We start from the raw sequence: 21111 nt of genomic DNA, 5'->3' as shown, positions 1-21111 counted from the left end.
ACTGGGCATTGTTGGGTCAGCATCAGTATGCCTAAGGACACATGCCTGGGCAAAAAGCCTGTGCAGTCTTTTCTCAAGCAGTAGTGCCTTAGTGACTGATTACAGTCAAGAGCAACAAGAGTGATCACCTGAGTGAGCCCAAGGTGGAAAGAAGGGAAATGGCAGACACCTGAGCCAACAGGGCAGTATGTAGAGTGCCCTGAGCCGACACGGCAGGCACTAAGAACCGGTTCAGGAGGACCTTGCAAAGCATTTGGTGTTCCCTCATTGGAGGAGAGACTGTACTTGTCTTATTCAAATTGTATCCCTCGTATCTTGCCCAGTGGATCAGCCTAGGCGGATGTACAAATCCTGGGGTCACGGTCCATGCAGTGCCTATATAAGTAATGCCTTCTGGGGTTGTGTAGCAGGAGCTTGCATAGATGTTCAATCAAAATATGTTGAAGGAACGAATGAAATCGTGATTGGCTGGCTGCTCTTATGGCCATAGTGAAAGCTTGGGCTAGGTGGCCAAACCCCATCAGATTTGGATTTGGCACTATCATCCGGGTGCAGTACGGCAGACTGTAGTACAGGAGTAAACCCAGGATGCTCAATTAGAACTCCAGCCATTGGTTGAATGTTTCATTAATTTAGTTCTGGAGAAATCCTGCAAGGAGCTGGAAATGGAAATGCCGTAACTATGTACATAGTTAGTGAGGCAGAAGCAGCCAGGTAGAGGGCTAAGGGACAACACCCATGAGGACTGGTCACTGGTGGCATCCAACTAGAGAACCCCTATTACTCATTCTAAGGCCAACACTTAAATCTAGGCAGAATGAGACTGGGGACCAAAAAGAGAGTTAATCACCAAAGAGCAAGGTAAATCTGATTCATTTCTGAGCTGGAGTAAAATCAATACAAAAAACTTGAAGATTTGGTTGCATAAATATTAAACAAGAAAATCTGGAATAGACATCATCTTCCTTGGCAGGTGAAGCCTAAAGAAAACATCCTGTCAAGACAAAGGTTGCTGTTGGCAGAAGTGGCAGCCTGTGTCTTCAAGAGCTGTCATTTTTTTTTAAGATTTTATTTTTTTATAAAAGATTTTATTTATTTGACAGAATGAGAGAGAGGGGGAGGGAGGGCACAAGCATAGGGAGTGGGTGAGGGAGAAGCAGGCTTCCCACTGAGCAGGGAGCCGGAAGCGGGGCTCGATCTGAGGATCTGGGATCATGACCTGAGCTGAAGGCAGACACTTAACCAACTGAGCCACCCAGGCGCCCTGAGATTTTATTTTTAAGTAATGTCTACATCCAATGTGGGGCTTCAATTCACAATCCCGAGATCAAGGGTCGCATCGACTGAGCCAGCCAGGCGCCCCAAGAGCTGCCATTCTTATAAGTGGCCATAGAATGGCATGAGCAGAAGACTGAGTTCCTGATCTGCTCAGTCTATGTCGTGGTGGTGGTAAAAGGAAGGCTTCACGGCACTTACTACAAGCTGCTTATATCCAGTAAACCTGAAAAGCAACTTAAGAGGGACCTGGCCCAGAAAACCTGAGAAAGCTAGAATTGAAGGCAGTGTGGAGAGTTAAACTCAAAACGGATTCCAGGAATTTAAGGAAAAAAAACAGATGAACATTGGGGAAGGGAAGGAAAATAAAATAAGATGAAAACAGAGAGGGAGGCAAACCATATTGGACTCTAAACTGTAGGAAACAAACTGAGGGTTGCTGGAGGGGGGGTGGGTGGGGGGATGGGGTAATTGGGTGATGGACATTAAGAAGGGCACTTGATGTAATGAGCACTGGCTGTTATATGCAACTGATGAATCACTAAATTCTACCCCTGAAACTAAAAATACAGTATATGTTACCTAAATTGAATTTAAATAAAAAATTAAAAAAACAAAACAAACAAAAACCAAAACAGAATCCAGTGTTCATATACATCCTCTTGTAGTGCTAACAGATGTCCATGCTGGGCACAGGAAGTGCAAGGTTTTATCAGAATATCCCTAAGTTAACCAAGCCCTGTATGTGGAGGCCAATTACATGAAGCCAAATCCTCTGGTGGCTTCGACTGGCTCCATTAGACCAATGGATTCACACTTGGCTGGCAGGGCACCAGCCCATGGTCAATAGCCATGCTGGATTTTGGGAGATTGCTACTGGATCCCAAATCATTTGTAATGCTAAGTACCAAGCTATGGGGCCACTATGTCCATACTTTGTCTGGGTCTACACATCGGGAGGCACAGTACTCTGGGGAAAGGCAAATGGTTTGCAAGAAAAGGGTCTTAAACCCAGGGAATGCTTCTGGCTATAGCCACTATCCTATCCTTCTGACTTCTCAGTTCTCTCACTGTCCCTTTCCTTTGAAATATTTTTACTACCCAAATCAGGCAGACAAATGTTTTTTGTAAATGTAGGGGTATATCAGCCATCATTTTCTCTTGCACATAATAGGCTGAAATGTTTATTCCCTATATTTTTATAGCCTAGTGTTGACACTATCTGAAGGGACACCCTTAAAAAAGACTTTTATTTTTAAAAATTAAAAAAAAAATTTTTAAGTAAGCTCTAGGCCCATGCGGGGCTTGAACTCACAACCCCGAGATCAAGAGTCACATGCTCTACCAACTAAGCCAGCCAGGCACCCCTAAAAAAAATACTTTTAAATGTAAGAACATGATGGTAAGCAAGCTACTGTAATTTTTTAGAAAGTTGCCTGTGGTTACTATACCTTTGTTCTTTTATTGTCTACTGATGCCTGACTGAAGGCACTATGAATACCGAGAGGAACCTCGCTGTGTGGGCCTGGGGAGAACACACTCCATACCCTGGCCTCAATTTATTTACCACATCTACAATATCAGTGGTTCCTACAGCCAGAGTATCTTCCCAAATCTAACAGACCATGATTATGTATCTAATATACAGGCCAGAAATGCCTAGAGTGTGCAGATTAAAAAAAAAAAAATGAACAGAATGTCCCAAAGGTAGAGCTTCAGTTCATATAAGAATTAGAGTGGAGAATAAAATGAGTCCTTACAAAATATTACGGTAAAGGTAAAAAGGTAAGGTAAAGGTAAAAAAAAAAATTAAATCTTAAAGGTAAAAAAAGGTAAAAAAATTTAAATCTTAAAAATTAAAAATTTGATTTATGTTATTCTGGCTTATTTCATTAAAAAGCTCTATTAAGTTTGGCCTATCACTTGTGCACTCGTGTGCACGAGTGAAACCCAGTCCCCTTACTTCCTTGTCTCTTACCTGCACATTTCTGGCACTTTCCGTCTCTGAGTCTCTTGCCTGGAGTTAATAATTCCATGTAGACAGTTTTTTTTTTCTCCAGAGGACGGAGTTGCTACTTCTCCAAAGCTCTTGATAATTCCTAGATACTGCATGGTGGTGGTGCCTAACACTTATCTCTGGGGGAAACTGTTTTGGCACCAGCTTGGGGCTGAAGCTTTTGCACTGCATTGCCCTGTCCTGTTACTTGGGGTAGCGTGTGGCTGCCAGATATTCTGCCTGCTCTCAGCTGAAGGCCCTCCCAGACTGGGAAGCTGAATGCACTGCCCAGCTGCCAAAATTCTAGAATTCTAACTCCTGCTCTTTAGACCCTTGTCTGGCCCTGGCTCCAGTCTCCAGCCAACCGGGTCGCTGGCTCATTATCAGGCCCACCCAGGCCCTGCCCCCACCCACAAATGGGCCCAGGAAACCATTCCTGGCACCAAACTGAACTTCAATGACACAACTGCCCCAGCCTCATCCAGCACAACTCTTATCTCAGCACAAGTCTGTCTCCTTGTGAGCCGGGCAAGAAGAAATAGAGAGAAAAAGGGGAAATGCCATGGATGAGGGAACTAAGCATCCCCAATCTCTGTCAGATTGTAAAACTTTTGTCCTGCCTTCACTCTAAAAATGCAAATGAAAAATATTAACAATCTTAGTAACAACATGGGGGATGAATATAGTTTATGGAGAGGGGAATATTATTTCTGTATGTATCTGCACCTAGGGTAAGTGAAATTTGTCCTAAGGAAAAGTGCTAAATTCAGTATACCTGTATTAAAAAATGCACTGTTGGATCATAAACTGCCAATAATGTGCTGTGTTCCTTAGGCACCTGGGAAAGTGCTATCAGAGATCGCACACTTTGCAGGTAAAAATATGAGTGTGGGGTGCCTGGGTGGCTCAGTCGGTTAAGCCTCTGCCTTCGGGCTCAGGTCCTGATCCCAAAGTTCCAAGTTGGGCTACCTGCTCAGCGGGGAGCCTGCTTCTCCCTCTCCCTGCCGCTCCCCCCTGCTTGCCACTCCCCCCCTGCTTGTGCTCTCTGTCAAATAAATAAATAAAATCTTAAAAAAAAAAATGAGTGTAGCTGGGGTTGGAGTTGGGGACCAGAAAGTAACCGATTCTTAGCAAAATGCTACCAAATTCAACTTAAGTGTTTAACTGGTCAACATTATGGTTTAAATGTGTAATCAAGATTGATTGTAGGAGTCTTTTCTCTTTTAAATGAAGAGTAAATATGTCCCTTGACCTTGTTTTTACTCCTAGCCTTAACCAATGCACTGTCCTTTCTGCTGATGATCTTGCTCTGAGAGAGATGGATGAGTCAATTCCCAGACCTGAGATAGGGCAGTGGGGTGCTGTAATTTGGGGAAATGAAATCATTTTAGTTTTTGTTTTCCCAAAAGGAGCAGGGAGTATAACAAACGTGATACATATGTAAAACACGGGCAAATGCACTTGACAATCAAGAAATCTATTTTGAAATTTAAATAAAGCTAAGATTTTCTTTTGGCCTAGAGGGAAATTTCATTAAAATCAATTAGTTAGTACAAACCTCCAGAGAAAATGACTTTAAAAAAAAAAAGGTTTAAAGAGTAAGGTGCACACAATTACCTTTCCTGGGTCCCCTGTGAATGTCAGTGTCACATCTAGACAGGTGGCCAAGTGCAAACAAATGCCCCCGAGTGGGGCCTGGGTAACTCCCTGAGTTCTCATCGCGGGATGCATGTGTAATTAATAGATGTGTATATATCAAGAAGGTAATATACATAACCAGGGAAGCTCCAAACAGACTGCATGTATTACCAACTGTGAAGGGCAGGCCGACAGAGATAAAGTTGGTGGCAGGAGCTCGCAGGTGAGGCCTCGGTCCAGGAGCCGAGGTTGGGGCCGCACAGCTGTTGCCGCGCGCCCTGGTCCCTCCTCCCAGCTGCGGCGGCCTCACCCCCCACCCCCACCCTCCCCCAGCCGCTCCCGACGCCGCCGCCGCCGCCGCCGCCGCCTCCCCTCTGCCTCCCGGTCTCTCCTCGCTCTCCTTCATCGCTCTAGCCCCCTCTCCCTCCGTCCCGTTCTCTCCGCTCCCCTCACCCCGCCTCTCTCCCCCTCCCCCAGCCCCTCCTCTCCTCACCCCACCCTGCCTCCCTCCCTCCCTCCCTCCGCCCGCCGGCCCGGCGCTCGCAGAGCCGACACCAGGGGGGCTCTCGATGTAGCACCATGACAGGCATCGCCGCCGCCTCCTTCTTCTCCAATACCTGCCGATTCGGGGGCTGCGGACTCCACTTCCCCACCCTGGCCGACCTCATCGAGCACATCGAGGACAACCACATCGGTAAATGGCCCGGGGGTGGGCGGGGGTGCCGGGCGCGCGGAAACTCCTGCCCAGGCGAGAACCCCAGAATGGCCAGGGGTGGCCGGGAGGGAGGCAGGCGGCGGCGGGGCGGGAGGGTGTGTGCAAGCCCCAGGCGTGGGGGTGACGGGATGCGGAGGCGCGAGGTGCCTGGGGGGCGGGGAGCGGGCCGGGGTGGGGGAGGGGGCGGGCGCCCCGAGGTGCCGGGGCTGGCGGGCGGCCGGGCTGGGGGATTCCGAGGGGCGTGCGCGCCGGCGGCGAAGTGGTGGGAGTGGGGGGTGCGCCGCGGCGGGGGCGGCGGGAGGAGGGACCGGGCGGCGGGGAGATGCGGCGGCGGGGCCGGGCGCCGGGGAGGGGGCGCGGGGCGGAGGGCGCGGCTGGGCCGGGCGGCTGGCGCTGGGCAGGGGCGCGGAGTTAGTTGGCCCGGTGGTCGGGGCGGCCCGAGGCGCCGGGGGGCGGCGTTGGGGGGGCGGGCGCTGCACGCCGCCCGCTGCTTCCGCCCGGGCTCGAGCTGTCAGGGCTCCGCGGCGGCTGCAGCCGCTGGGAGGTGGGAGCGGGGGGGGGGGGGGGGCGGGGGTGGCTCCACCGCGGCAGCCATTCCGCTTCCTCCTCCCGCCGCCGCCGCCACTGCGTCCTGTCAGCGCGGGTTGCTAGGTGTGGTGCGTCGGGAGGGGGCGGGAGCCGGCGGCCGCGGGCGGAGGACGCGGCTCTAGCCCTCCTTTGCCCGCGGCCGGGCCGGGGACGCTGGCCTGGGGGCCCTGGCCACCCGTCCCTGCCCTGGCCTGGTGCGGACGCCGGGGCGCTGCGGGCTTAGGTCCCGGGGACGCCCGCGGGCCGCACCCAACGCCTCAGGCCGGGCGGCCCCGGAGGCCCCTGCGGCTGTGTCTGCTGGAGAGCAATCTCCCGGGGCCGTGGCCGGGCATTTAAATGTGCCCCGGCTCTGAGATTTGCCTTTCCAATGGTGCTAGGCCCGAGGTGCGCCGGCTGCGCCCGGGATCCGTGGCGGCGGCCTGCGCAGCGCCTGGGGCGCGGGGGACTCGGTGGCTGCGGGGGAGGGGTCGCTGGCTGCTTTCCCTTCCTGCCCGAGACCCTGGGGCCTTTCAACAAGTCCTTGAATTCTCAGAAGTCCTTGCACGCTTTTACATACTCCTGTCCGGAGTTCCTGCGTGGGGAGATGGGTCGGGCTCATTTGCCTCTGGCGATCCAGCCACCTGCAGAAGGTGTGGCTGGTGCCCACGAGTTGTCCTGCGTGGGCTGGAAGGTGAAAGGACCGCGTGATGTCCCATCGGGGCTGTCTAATATGGAGAACCTGTGAATTAACCCCAGAAAGCCATTTCCAAATGAATGCTGTGGATTCATCCATGTGGATGCAACTCACGTCTCTACAAAGTTGTGAGAATAAATCACGACTGCTGTGTATTTATGCACGAATAAAATGAGGCCGAGCCTTATGGTCTTTGCTTAGTATAATCTTTCTCTTTGCACACAGTGGGTGCTTATTAAGCTTTGATTGCTAGTTTAGCGTAGGATATGAGGGGCAGGGGCATCTGGAATGGGAAGTAATCATTGAAAATGTCTACCGAATGTCTTTGAAGAAATAATCCTGATGAATAATTGTCCAGGTTTTGAAACTTTTAAAAACATCGGTATAATAGTTTCTGCCATCTCCTCTGATAGAGGTGTGAGAGAAAAACTAGGCAAGTTTTGGTAGTCTTAAAAGCAGGAATTTAACGGAGTAGCAAATTTGCTGATTCATATCATGATTGAATAGCCATAACCAAAGGTACTTAAAGGATAAATCAGATTTTCATGATGGGCAGTTTAAAATAATACTAAAACTCCAGTAATGCAAAGTTCCAATAGAAATTTTGTAACTTCAAATTCCTTTCCTTTCAATATACAGAAAATAATAGAAACAAATAATAAATGTGTATTACATAAATATATAAATAGATAATATTTCCCTACTTAGGGAGGGCTGTCATTGCCTATCCCATTCACTTTAACTAAGAGTTAGGATAAACTATAGTTAATGTAAGGTGAGTAATAATTTTCCCGCATTGCCTGCCTACTGCGACTAGCTGGTTAAAAGAAAATATCAGTTATATATATTAAAATGTGTCAAAGGCAGTTATTCTTCTTGAGGATTTAGTTTATAATCAAGTAGATGATTTTAAATGGTGGATCAAAAGAGCTTTTTAAGTTTGTAGAAATTGTTAGTATTGGGTAAACATTTTTAAAGGTTCTGTAAATTTTCTGAAACTCAGCTTTTAAGTAATGGTCATCCCCAAAGGGCTAGTCTTTTAATGAAAATATTGAAGAATTAAGTTTATAACAATAGTTATGACTTAGGCACACTGTGTGGCAAGGCTAACAATGACTGTACTTTGGAATTAGTTTAAAACCAGCCAGCTTTATGGAAGATAAATGCTAAAATGAACAAACACTTGAAATTCCCAGAGGGAAGAGATGAATTTAAACTATTGGGTGCCTTTGCTGAGCAGAGGCCCTTTGCTTTTAAAGAGAGGCCTGTATGCACAAATAAGAATTGACCTGGAGAAGAGTAAAAATATCCTGATTAGGCCTGTATGCACAAATAAGAATTGACCTGGAGAAGAGTAAAAATACCCTGATTAGTAGGCAGTGACACATAAATATACTTGATGAGGGGACATGAGTGCAGATATATTGGACCAAGCATTTAGTGAAAGTTCTCTATGTGAATTAAGGGATATTTATTTATTGTTTGTGGTTCAGTCTATAAATTTTCGGAGGCAGACGGTTGTTTTTAGTGATTGACTTTCTGATTGTCCTTGTTATTGAGTGGCCACATGAAAAAGATGCATGAAAGGACTACTAAAAGATTTATTTTAATATTGTCTTTCATTTTTTCACAGAGCTTGTTAATTTAGTAATCATAAGAGTATTAGAAATATGCTCAGGTGGTAGTTCCATCTTGGGGACCTTTCTGAGTTATTACTATTTAACTAGTCAGAATCCTTAGGCAGTGTTGACAGGAAGGTTTGTGGGACTATGGCGTGGTTCTTGTTTGACAGATTTTTCAAGGCCTTTGGTGTGCAAGGCCCACAGTTTTCATTATAATTGTAATACTTAGTTCAGATTAATTAAGTGCAGTGAGTAGAGAAAAGCTATCTCTATTCTGTTACATATGTGCATTTAGCTCTTGTTTTTAACCATTTTCCTGTACCCATAGGAACAAGGATTTGGGGCTGTAGGGTCAAGGGAAGTGTGATTTTCCCCATCCTCTGTCTTAGCTCTCTTCTTCCTGGAGGAGCGCAGCACCTGTGTTCTGTGTTCCTGGGTTGGTCCTTGCCTTTCATCGCTGGTCTAGTACTGGAGTAGCCTGTCTCCCTGTACAACCCTGGTATAACAGCCGAAGCCCTCCCCTCAGCTGAAATTGCCTAGAAATCCCATAGCCCTGCGATTGTGAAGTGTTTCTCAATCAGCTTTGCTCTCAATTCATTCATAGCCCAGCTCCGTTTCCTGGAGACAGGAAAAGCTGATCAAGATTTGTTTGCTTCTTACTGTGAGTAGATACTTGAGTTTGTAGAAACACTCTTGACATGCACAACCTAGATAGGTGAAGCTAAACTGGTAACTAGGAATCACAGAAACACCAAGGGCACTAAATTTAGCACTGAAGGTCAATGTCACAGACTCATGAAATGCCTGCTCTGTCCGTGCATCTCAGTGCTGAGAAATCTTTTGACTTTTGGTCTCAGAAAGGGAACTGTTTAATCATTCTTACTAGATTTGATTATTTGGTACATTTGTAAAAGTACCTCTGCATGTTAAATTTATTTATGTAATAATGTATATTTAGTATCTATTTTATACCAGACATAGTTCTAGGCCCTTGGTATTTGTTGGTGAACAAACAAAGATCCCAACTTTGGGGGGTTTATATTCTAGTGGTGGAAGATAGACAGTAAACACTCAGCATAAAAATAAATTAAATGGGATGTTGAAGGTGGTTATGGGAAAGAGAGAGATTAGAGCAGGCTAAGGTAGATTGAGAGGAGGAAGTGTTAGAATTTTTAATTGGTTGGTCAGGGTAGGCTTCACTGAGAAGCTAAGAGGTAATCCAAAACCTTGACAGAAGTGAGGCAGTTAACCATGAGGACATAGGGGGAACATCAGGATCCAGGCAAACAGAATAGATAGTGCAAAGGCCCCAAGGCAGACTGCACCTCTTAGACTGGAACAGAGAATCTGACCCAGTTGAGTTATTCTTGTGATGGTACTCAACTAAAAGGTCACTTAGAGCTTTCCCCAGATGTTAGGAGCCTCAGCTTTGCTATTGTTGACTCAGATTTTCCTGAAGAGGCCCCATTAGGAGATGAAATATTGTTGACCTAATGGCTTACAGTAGCTGTAATGACTTGTAATATAATGACTTGGTGGTTCTTGACACTGAATGTCAGCAGGTTTCTTGTGAGTTTCTTAGTTTCCTCATTTCCAAAACCAAGAGGAAAAATCCATGCTGCTTCATTTCAGAGGGTAGATTTGTAAACCATCTAATTAGTAAAGGTCAAAGTCCCTGGACAGAAAAATAAGGTACTTATTGTACTACCAATGGTGTAGAATTCAGCTTCAACAGTAGTTTAGTAAATATTTGCATTATCTTCTTAAAGTAGCACCATAGTATGCTGAATAGGTAGGTATATGTAATAGGTAGTAGGCCCTTATTATCCCTGCTTTATAGGTGAACAGATTGAGACACAGAAAGGTTACATAACTTGCCTTAAGTTTCCATGGCTGGCCAAGTGTGAACTGGAATTTGGATTTCAGACCGGTAGAGCTGGGCCTATGCCAAATTGCCAAATGGGTGAAGAACTAGATAATACCATCCCTACTTCCCCTCTAGACACAATTGGTCTGTGTTCCTTCTTTTGAAAGTAGCTCTGAACTCTCCAAGTGAGGATCATTTGAGAGGCAGCAGAGTGAACACAGCATGTTTGGGTTTGAATATACACCTCTGACACTTGTCAGCCTCCCTGTGCCTCAGTTTCTGCCTCTGGACAATGAAGACAGTAAATAGCACCTACCCCATGCAGTGGCTGAGGAGGATTAAGTGTAAAGTCCTCATTTACAGTGCAGTCGCCCAGTTTCTTGCCATTTTGTGTATTTACTGTATAAGTCTGTTTGTAATCCTACTATGAAAGTCTACGGTAGAGGTTAACAGAATGTGGGTTGTGTCCACCTACAACTATGTGAAATCATGAGGCCCTTCCCAGGAAAGGTTGTGCAGAGGAAATGGAAAACCCTTCAGCAGTCCCGCATTGGGGTTACAGGCTCTGGCCACTTTCTCTTCTCTGTGGCCAGAGGTACTTCAGATGCTGGCAGAGGCCTTTGCCACTGTGGACTGGAAAGTGGTGTCAAGGCCAGTGGCCTCCAACATGGCCTTTCCTTGTGGCCTGTATTTATTTGGAAAAACCCAGGATTAGAAAGAAGCACTGTGCTTTGAGCTTGTGGGCACATTCCTATGAGGACATTTCCTGTGGGGAGAAGGAATGACTGAAGGAATAAATGAATGAATGAAAGGCCTGTCACTGCCTGCCCTGCTCTTTGCCTGTACCCTGTGGCTTGGCGGCAAGGTGCCCTGCTACTCCCTCCCATAGTTCCCAAGAAGGTCCCAGGTATGGAGCCAGGTGAGGCTTCAAGTGCACACGTGTGCGTGAGTGCGCCTACATACCACACACAGTGTAGGGGAACCCTAAATCTAAAACCTCACAGCGTTCTCCAAAACCAGTTTTCCATTTGAGCCAGTTCTCACCTGTAAACAGTCAGCTCACCCTTTATGGACTGTTGCTAGTGAACATTCATTCGATCTCATAAATTTCACAAGCTTCTGATTGTTTTCTTGTTGTAGTGTCCATGTTCTCTGATGTGTGACTGAGATGCGCAGACAGAAAAACTGCCTGCAACTGACTGGTTGACAAAAGCCTTCATATTTGGAAAATAGCTTCCTTTAGAATGCCTATATTTTGGAAACCTCTCCCGTCGTGACAGTACTAGAGATGCAAACCGCTGGCTGTTTTCGGAAAACCCGATTCTTCCCAGTGATGACAGTGAAGAAGCCTCACAGCTGGAGCAAGCTGGTGACATTTGATGTGAGGGGCTTTCCTAGGACTGTCTCGAAGCCAAAGGCCTCATGTTTTAGACTGAGATCCGAGAAACAGGACAATGCTATCAAACCCCTTAAATATCCTCCCTTTCTTTCTAGCTTTTGCTTTTAGGACAAGAACCAGACCCCACATTTCTTTCTTTCTTTTTTTTTTTTGTGAGTCTTTTTTTTTTTTTTAAGATTTTATTTATTTATTTGGCAGAGAGAGACAGCGAGAGAGGGAGTGCGAGCAGGGGGAGTGGGAGAGGGAGAAGCAGGCTTCCTGTGGAGCAGGGAGCCCGATGCGGGGCTCGATCCCAGGACCACAGGATCATGACCTGAGCCCAAGGCGGACGCTTAGTGACTGAGCCCCCCAGGTGCCCCCCAGGCCCCACATTTCTTTATATTTCTCTCCCCCACCCATCCTGACCCCTGCCCTCAGATTTTGGCAGTGCTGACATGGCCTGTATGCTACTGAACTTGCTGGATTTAAGATAATATATTTTGTTTCATGATGAAGTAATAGATATGCTCCATGTAGACCTTGCTCAAGTGTTAAATAGCACATGTTGTTTATTTAGAACGTGAAAATCAGAAACTGCAAATGTCAGAAATTTATTGGACATTTGTTTGGAAAAAAGCAAGCCTTTCAATTTTAACATGCTAAATCAGTTTAAAGAAAATTGTATTTTCCCCTTGCACTAAACACTGCAGTGTTGCGGTAGTTTTCATCTATTATTATTTTTTTAAAGGCCAGGGGCAAGCAGGGACTACATTAATGGATATTCTCTTTAAGGGTGAAGTCTTCCCAGTAGCGCTCTCTCCACTCTGGCAGGAGTCAAAGTGACTCTTCTTGGGTCACTAACTCCAGACTCTCTGTCCAGCATTGATAGTCTCCTAATGGCCAGAGTGGCTCTTGCCTGGCTCACCCACTGGCCTCCTAGAGGAAGCCCTGTTCATTGTCTGCCAGGCTATAATGGTGACTTTCTTCTGAGATGGATCTCTTTGAGGGGACAAGATCTAGATGCCATGTTTGAATTATTAACGTGGAACGACTCACTGTTTCTTTGGTATTATATAGAGAATTGATCTATAAATTTACTATATAGATAAATGACATATATAGTGTGTAAAATACATGTATATATATAATACATTCTAAATGATATATTTATGCATGTATGTGAATATCTCTACACCCACATGTATATATGCATTTACATATATATGTGTGTGTATAATACATTTATACATTTATATCTCTACTCTCTGTCTCTCAAAATCACTATGTATAATGAGGATTACCACACACGTTTTTTTAAAAAGATTTTTTATTTATTGAGAGCACAGGCAGGGTAGGGGTGGGGGCAGGCAGACTCCCCGCTGAGCAGGGAGCCCGATGCCAGGCTCCATCCCGGGACCCTGGGATCACGACCTGAGCCGAAGGTAGACACTTAACCACCTGAGCCATCCAGGCGCCCCTACCACACACATTTTTGAGTATTTACTATATATGCTAGTACTTAAGACAGTACTTCCTGTTTCCAAGGAATTGAAATTTATTTGGAAAGACCAGATATGTACAGACTGAGATAAATGATGAGTAATTATAGGGACCACAGAGATTTATTGTGAAGAGTGAGGCTCAAGCCCCAGGGCCCCACACGTGTACAATCCATGTTTTACCATTTATGAATACATTCCTAGGATCCACACAGTCCTTTCCAAGGTCCTGGAGGAGCCCTAGCAGTGTGTGTAGCAGTGTGTTCTTGGGATAATAACTTGTAAAATTTGGAAAAGTAAGATTAACAGCAGTTGGTTAACATTTTTCTTTTCTACCCTGACTTCCCCTCTGTAACATATCTCCTTGGGTTCAGTGACCTTGGAGTTGAGAGTATTTTTGAGATATAGCTAGGGGGAACTTGAATTTGGGACATATTTAGTTTGGGCTTAATGGTACATATTTCTAGGATTCATGGTCATCTCGGTGTCTAGTTAAGTTATTCGTAGCTATCTGAATATGGGAATCACTTCGCAGGAACACCATCCACTGTGCCAGCTCACCTGGGGCCCTTACACAAAGGGGCAGGGCCAGAGGTGGTATTGCAGTAGGAATGTATACTATGACATCTACCAGTAGGAATTAGTTTGAAATGTGGGGAGCCAGAAGCGAGTCTGGAAAATTCTTCTGTTAAATGTGTAAAATTCTAAGTAGGGAGTTCAGTTCTTATCTAAGTGTAGTTAATATGCAAGTTCCTTCTGTTAGGAATATACTCAATAATGTAATATAGCATGTAACATATAATTATATTATATGACTATTATGTTTTACACATATATACTTATATATTATGTTATTTATATATTATAAAATTATATATATAATTATATATAATGCAGTGTGAGATAGTATACATTTACAAATGCACTATGTTTTTTATAGAAGTTCTGTGTTTAAGTTTCTTGCTCATTTGGCACACGTGTTTATGTATCAACAACAACAAAAAGTATTGACAACAAACTGGTTAATGAGTGTCATCAACATGGGTGCCTGGGTGGCTCAGTTGGTTAAGCGACTGCCTTCGGCTCAGGTCATGATCCTGGAGTCCCGGATCGAGTCCCACATTGGGCTTCCTGCTCAGCAGGGAGTCTGCTTCTCCCTCTGACCCTCTTCCCTCTCGTGCTTTCTATCTCTCATTCTCTCTCTCTCTCAAATAAATAAATAAATAAAATCTTTAAAAAAAATGAGTTTCATCAACATAAAGAATATTTGAAGTCCGTCATTGCATAGGAAAGCTTGAAATGCCCTGAATTCTTATGGCTCATATATGAAAGAAAATTAATAAAGGTGTTTATAAGTTTGATAGTGATCCTAAAAATTTATATGGCTTTACCAATAAGGAGCTGTGAGGCTGAAAGTAACTTTTCTGAATTATCAGTAATTAAAAGTAAGTACTGATCACCCAGACTTGAGGAAAGACTGATTTATGTTTGTGCCTTATAGAAAATGATATTAATATAAATCATTGTCATATGAGAAGTAATCACAGAATATGAAGCCCAAAAGAAGTATTTATAGCAGTGTATCAGGTGGTGAATTCACATACTGGTTTCTTATTCTGGATTTTGATTTAGTGATGTTTTGGTAATGTTAGCTTTTTGTATTTTGTTGTGATTTCTTAATCTAAATAGATGATGATTTTTGTAATCATTTTGTATTTGTAATGTTGTTTTTTTTTTTCCATAAAGAGTCTAAAGCTGCAGACCTCACAAAACATGGATCCATTTCTTGGTACCACTTAGGGAGTCACTACTGTGTGCCAGAGATTGTATTAACCAGTTTTCATACAATATTTAATTCACCCTCATTGCAAACCTATGAAATAAACATTATTCCATCCTAGAAGTACTTCCAGTTTGGAGTTAAATACGTTATCTAGTGAAATATGAACCAGAATGTTTATTTTGGTAAGATTATAAAACAAATATTTTCCTTCAGAGCAGAAAGCCTCTCCTACCTCAGAAATCATATAATTGGTCCTTCCCTCTTTGTCCTGTAGGACCTGCTCACCATACTTCAGGGTAACCACTTTTATACTTTGCCTCCCACCAAACACAGCCCCTACCTGGAGGATGGGCCTTGTCATCTTCCTAGGGTCTTCCTCAAGAAGCGTTTTCAGAAATGAAATGAAAACAAAAATTGAGAAGTGCTTTGGATGGTAAGAAGAGTAAGTTCAGAGGTAACTTCAGGTGGTGAAAAACATCTTTGAAGCTTATCTTCTTTGGAAATGTGCATGTATGAGGAATAATATGTTTATGTGTTTATATGTATGTTTATGGCAGACACAAATACCAGTTGTGCAATTAGCCCAAGCAGTTTATATTAAGGGAATTTGAGGAAGACTTTGTTTTTTTAAGTAGATTTGAAAGAGAAATCCATGTCCTTATTTTCGTCCTTAGGAATTGAACTTGGTGAGGCTTGTTCCACTTTGAGGATATTATGAAGCTCAGTTGAATGATTTCTTGCCTTACAATATGTGGTTGCCTAGAACATTCTAGGACTTAAACAATGCTGGGACAAAAGCGTATCTTGCTTCCTCTGACGTTTTTGCTGGGGCAGTTTGGTATAAAGGAGGCAGGGGGCTTGCGGGGAGGAGAAAGCTTGGACTGTAAAGCAGGATTTTGAATCTTGAATCTAACTACCTTTTAGCTTTTCTAACTTGGACAGTTCTGACAGTCTTCTTGTTTGTATAAAATAGTAACAATAGCTACTGTTTATTAACCATCTACTAGTGAGGCACAGGCTAATTGCTTTTTATGCATTGCTTAAGAAAGCCGCATTTGTCCCATTTAACATGAGACGTAGGTGAAGATATAGAGCAAATAATATAGCTTATAGTGCATAGCTAGAAAAATGTTCAGGGGAGTAAGGGTAGGCTTTGCTCTCAGGTGTCCTCCTATACCTTAGTACCTGCTCTTTACAGTCTATGTTGTGGCCCTGTACAGGATATTTACATTTTAATAAAGGCTCTTACATACCTGAGTGTTTCACATACAGAAGAAAGGTTGGACTTCCAAAGGCAGCAATTTGGATCGTTGGGGAGATGCTTTGATAACCTGTCTTCTGGTAGAAATAGAAATGTTTCCAGGGGTACCTGGGTGGCTCAGTCACTTAAGGGTCCGACTCTTGGTTTCAGCTCAGGTCATGATCTCATGATCATGAGATCGAGCCCCACGCCAGGCTCTGTGCTAAGCTGAGTATGGAGCCTGCTTGGGATTCTCTCTCTTTTCCCTCTGCTCCTCCCCCCGCCCCCCCCAGCTCATGTGCACTTTCTCTCAAAAAACAAACAAATAAATAAGATTAAAGAAAAAATGGAAATGTTTCCAGACTACTGAAGATGTTTACGGTGATTGGGAGGGTCCATGAGCATCCCATCATCACAGTAACAATAGTGGAACGAATAATTTGGCAGTTCTAAAGTGGTTGTAATTACTGAATTGTCTAAAGGTGCTAACTAGTTTTCTCTCCCTCACAGATACTTAACTTATCTGGGGGTGGGAGACTCCTGACAAACATAATACCTAACACTATACACACAAACTTCTCTTTTAGTTTAGGTTTCCAAATTAAAGTATTGGGATTATGTTCATGTGCATTAATTTAAAAATTTGTTTGGACCCATGATAACCTAATGGGACCCAGCCAAAAGCACTGTAAATGAAGAGCTGAAATCCTAGTTGCCTGGGTATGTGTAGAGCCTTTCCTGCTGGACACTTCCCTGGTGTCCTTCACAGAGCGCTTTTCAGGTCCTATTACTTCATCACCAGGCCTTAAACAGCTGGTGCAGGAGCACATCTGGGCTTAAATTGAAGCACCGTTTTTCTTACCTAATCATTCAGCGAAAGTCTCTTGAATGCTAATCCAGCTGCCTGATTGTCAGTACATAGTGTAATTATATAAGTAATGGCAAAAGCAGGGAAATTTGTAAAGACATATTTGTACAGCTTACCATTAAGTAAACTGAACAGCATGGTAATAAGCATAAATTATGCCCATGCTGCTTCAGGTATCAAACATCAAATGAAAGAAATGGGGTATTGAAGTTTCCTTGTAAGCTGAGGACCTATTACAGAAAGCCTTCAGCTCAGAAATTCTAGATGAACTTCTCTAGGCCTCTCCTTTCCCCAGCTAATCTCACTTTATCGAGATAACTGACAGACTGGTGGACTGTGGACTAAAATTCCTCTTCAGGGCTCAGCAGATCTCTTGTGGGCATTTATTTCATAGGCCCCAAGCAATCTATAAAGAGTTTCAATTTTAGATCTTTACCGAGGAGATCTTTTGGTAGGATATTTCTGATACTAGACATCTGGAGTTTGGCACCAACTCATTGGTTGACAGTGTTTGCTTTAAACTAGTTTAAGTCTCGATGTTCTGCCTGAGCTGGAAACTCCCTTTTGTATGTTGGCCTCACTTCAGCACTGAGCACTTTCAGGGGCCCACACCAAAATATTTGTTTGAAATATGGGAACACCAGACAAGAAATTTGGTTAAGGGAAGTTATATGGACATTTCACATCAGATGTTAGAATAAAGAAATAATACTTTGTCAAAACCTGGAAAAATAATGGCACCTTAAGTGTTAATGTATTATATTGGAAAGTAATGAGAATTATTCTTATCTGTGACCTGCGGCAATCAGTCCTACTGATTTATAAGTGCCTGTATGGCAGCAGTTTTCAACATGAGTTGTCATCAGAATCACATGGGTGAACCTGGAAAAAGTAAGGATCGCTGCCTGGCTCCACCCGCAGAGCTTCTGATGTGATTGACCGGGGGCGATCTGGGTCTGAGCGCCTGTCAAAGTTGATTCTAATTTGTTGTCAGAGTTGGGAACCAGTTGGTTTACACAAATGGAATAACTAGCATTGCAAAGATTGTGGATTTTCTTTTTTTAAAGGAATAACGCTTTTAAAGGGGTGTGACCTTTTTGGGTTTCAGTTCAATAAGTGTAATTTTTAGCTTTACTGGAGGCAAGCATTTAATGTAGAACAGTTTTGAAGACATGATACTATCTCAGATATGGAGTTCGAGCAGAAATGCCCAAACTGGGAAACCTTCTTCTAAACTTCTCAAACTTGATGCCCTCAGGACACAGTGTCTGAACAAAGTGACCAAATTCAGTCTAGTTGGGAGTGGTTCCCACCACTCTGGCAAACTAGAGGGAGCCCTGGCTTTGCTTACAAAGGCAGCTTCCACTCACCTGCAGCCCAGTGTTGTCAGGTTGGAGTGCAGGCAGTTGGCAGATCCTTGTCCTTATTTGGGAGAGAGAAGCTAGGAACTAAGATTTTTACATGAAATCTCTCTTCTTATACTGGTTTGCAACCAGTATAGATGGTTTTAAAACATTGTGCAAGAAAACTATTCCACTCCTGCTCATCACTGTATTTAATAAGATACTGATGATAGGCATGTGTTTTAATGGAGTATGTATAGATGCTTGAGATGCACAGTAAATGTTGAAGACCGTTGTTCCCAGCAAAAAAGCTATACAGACTACAGAAGGTGTAATGGAAAGAATAGTAGCTTATAATTTTGTTTTGTTTTTGAATTTCCATTTCTTTTCAGGAAATGGTTAATTTTTAAAATGAAAACTTTGTGATTTCAAATTTTTCTTTCATACTATACAAAATTCTAAAAAATGAGCTTAATCCTGAAAGTATATTAGGATCATTATTGGGTGCATTTTCTCCCCCTGAGGAAAAAAAGCAGGACCACTCAAATACTCTATCCTGCGAGTTTTCATCATGGCAAAAAGATGATTTCGAGCAGATGAATTTGAGCACTGTATCAATGAAAAGCCAGGAGGAAACTTAGAGGTGATCTAGTCCAACTAGCTAATTCCGTAGATGAAGAAGCCGAGGAGGTTAAAGTCATGAGTGGGCAAGAGTGCTTGGCCAAGAGGAGCCGAGAGAACAACAGTAGAACAGTGGTCCAGCCTGTGGTTACAGGAGCCAACTTACCTCACTTGAGATCCTGGCTTTGTTCCTTCTGTCAAATATATAACCTCTCTGTGCCTTAATTAAAAAAAAAAAAAACTTTAAAATGGGAATAATGGTATATATATCAAGGTGTGGTGAGACACCACATTTATTTGGTATGTGAGCTGTTGGAACTCTGGTGAATTCTGAAGAAAAGAAAGCTCTCCAGTGAGCCCCCTTCCTTGCCTTCTGGAGGAAGCTGTGTGGAAGGCTTTCCTGTGGAGTCGTGGTATGGCCCTGAACCCTGCTGGCTATGTGACCTTGGCCAAGGTTATTTAACTCATCTGGACCTCAACTTCTGTCAGATGAAGATAGTATTTATCTCAGAGTGTTGTTATGAGGATTAAATAAAAACACGCATATGAAGGGCCTTGCAGCTAAGGAAGCATCCTGTAAATATTAATGCTAATATTACTGTACCATCTTCTTGCGTCCATGATGCTGCTGCCAGTGCCACATTCCGCAGATTCTTCTCTCCTCTTTATGTTTCCATAATATGATGGAGAAGAAGAATCAAACTAACATTACACATTTCTGTTTTTTGTTAAGCATTTTTACTTTGAGATATTTGATGAAATTTGATTTCCCTGGTAGAGTTTTGGTTTGTATTTGTATAAGTCATACTGAGCAGTCATAGGAATCCATGAGCTGTTAAAACATTCCACACACAAATTCTTGCTGTTTCAAAATATACCAGCCTTAATTTAGGATTGTTTATCCAGATTTAAGTTTTTGAGATGTTAGATCATGTGATTAGAAAAATGACTTCCATATTTGATAAATACAATTTTCCATTTGGGAGAAAAGGCATTTTGAGAGTCTAGAGAGGTTTATTAAACTATATAAACAGAAAACATAATTTTTTCATGTTGCACCAAGCAATGGAAAAACAGGAGATTATTTTGTATGTATTGTTTGTAAAGGTTTATTGTGAATCATTCGAGAGGATTTGTGGGGCTTTTATGAAGCAGTCCAAGAACATGACTATAGGAATCTAACCAAATGCCATGCTCTCCTGGCTAAGTGGCCTTGCATCTCTTTAATAACAGTCCTTGAAATGTCACATACTCAAATGCTGGAAGCTTCTCTGGGAAGTTCCAGGATAGGCCTTGTTTTAGAAGGTCGAGTGGCAATAGTTGAGTTGTGTACTGATTGCAGAGAATATTTAACTTCTTTGTTTCTAAATGGTATTTGACAATGACTGAAATAATTTTCAGTCCTACAGAATATACTGCCAATGGTTTTCCCCCTTAAAGAGTGCACGAAGATCTGATATAGTTAACCAGCTGGTCCAGGCTTATGTGACTTCTTTGTAGTTGAATAAGGAAATGGTTTCCAGCTCTGTTGTTGAGGGTCCCTTTAGTTATTTTCCTTCTCCCTCCACATGGATTCTGTGCATTGAGAGATTTTTGTCCAACAATCTGATTTAATAAGTAAATGCTTTCTTTTTCTGTTTTTTTTTTCCATGCAGCGACTTTTAAAACTCCCGTTTATACATTTAGTAAATATTTATTGAATGCGAGCTATGCGGACACTCTCCAGGAGCTGGGTTAGTGTAGTGAACCACACACAGTCCGTGCTTACGGGAGCAGCAAGAAAAAAACACAAATCCATAAGATAACTTCCAAGTCATAAGACTGTCACGAGAAGACAGAGGTTGGGAGGCCTGTTTGAGAGGTCTGGGATGGCCTCTGAGAGGAAGCCATCTCGGAAGGGACCTGAATGAAGGAGGGGCATGAAGGAGCCGTTCAGGTCTCAAGGGGGACGAGTGTTCCAGGCAGTAGGACCAGCAAGGACAAAGGGTCAGAGCAGGAGTGTCTG

General features: G+C 43.5%; 1 protein-coding gene across 1 annotated transcript in view; it reads left to right on the top strand.

Moving 5' to 3' along the window:
• Nucleotides 1–5346: 5346 nt before the first annotated feature.
• The window catches only part of JAZF1 (JAZF zinc finger 1), a 325971-nt gene continuing 310206 nt past the window's right edge, over nt 5347–21111 (top strand). Inside the window, exon 1 of the mRNA XM_027573405.1 lies at nt 5347–5603. Within this exon, the coding sequence (XP_027429206.1) occupies nt 5489–5603 (115 nt within the window). The 5' untranslated portion in view covers nt 5347–5488. The remainder of the gene's footprint in view (nt 5604–21111) is intronic.

Source organism: Zalophus californianus, chromosome 12 (genome assembly GCF_009762305.2).
Source record: "Zalophus californianus isolate mZalCal1 chromosome 12, mZalCal1.pri.v2, whole genome shotgun sequence".
Lineage (NCBI taxonomy): Eukaryota > Metazoa > Chordata > Mammalia > Carnivora > Otariidae > Zalophus > Zalophus californianus.
The sequence above is the reverse complement of the archived record's forward strand: the minus strand, read 5'-3'. Positions and strand labels throughout refer to the sequence as shown.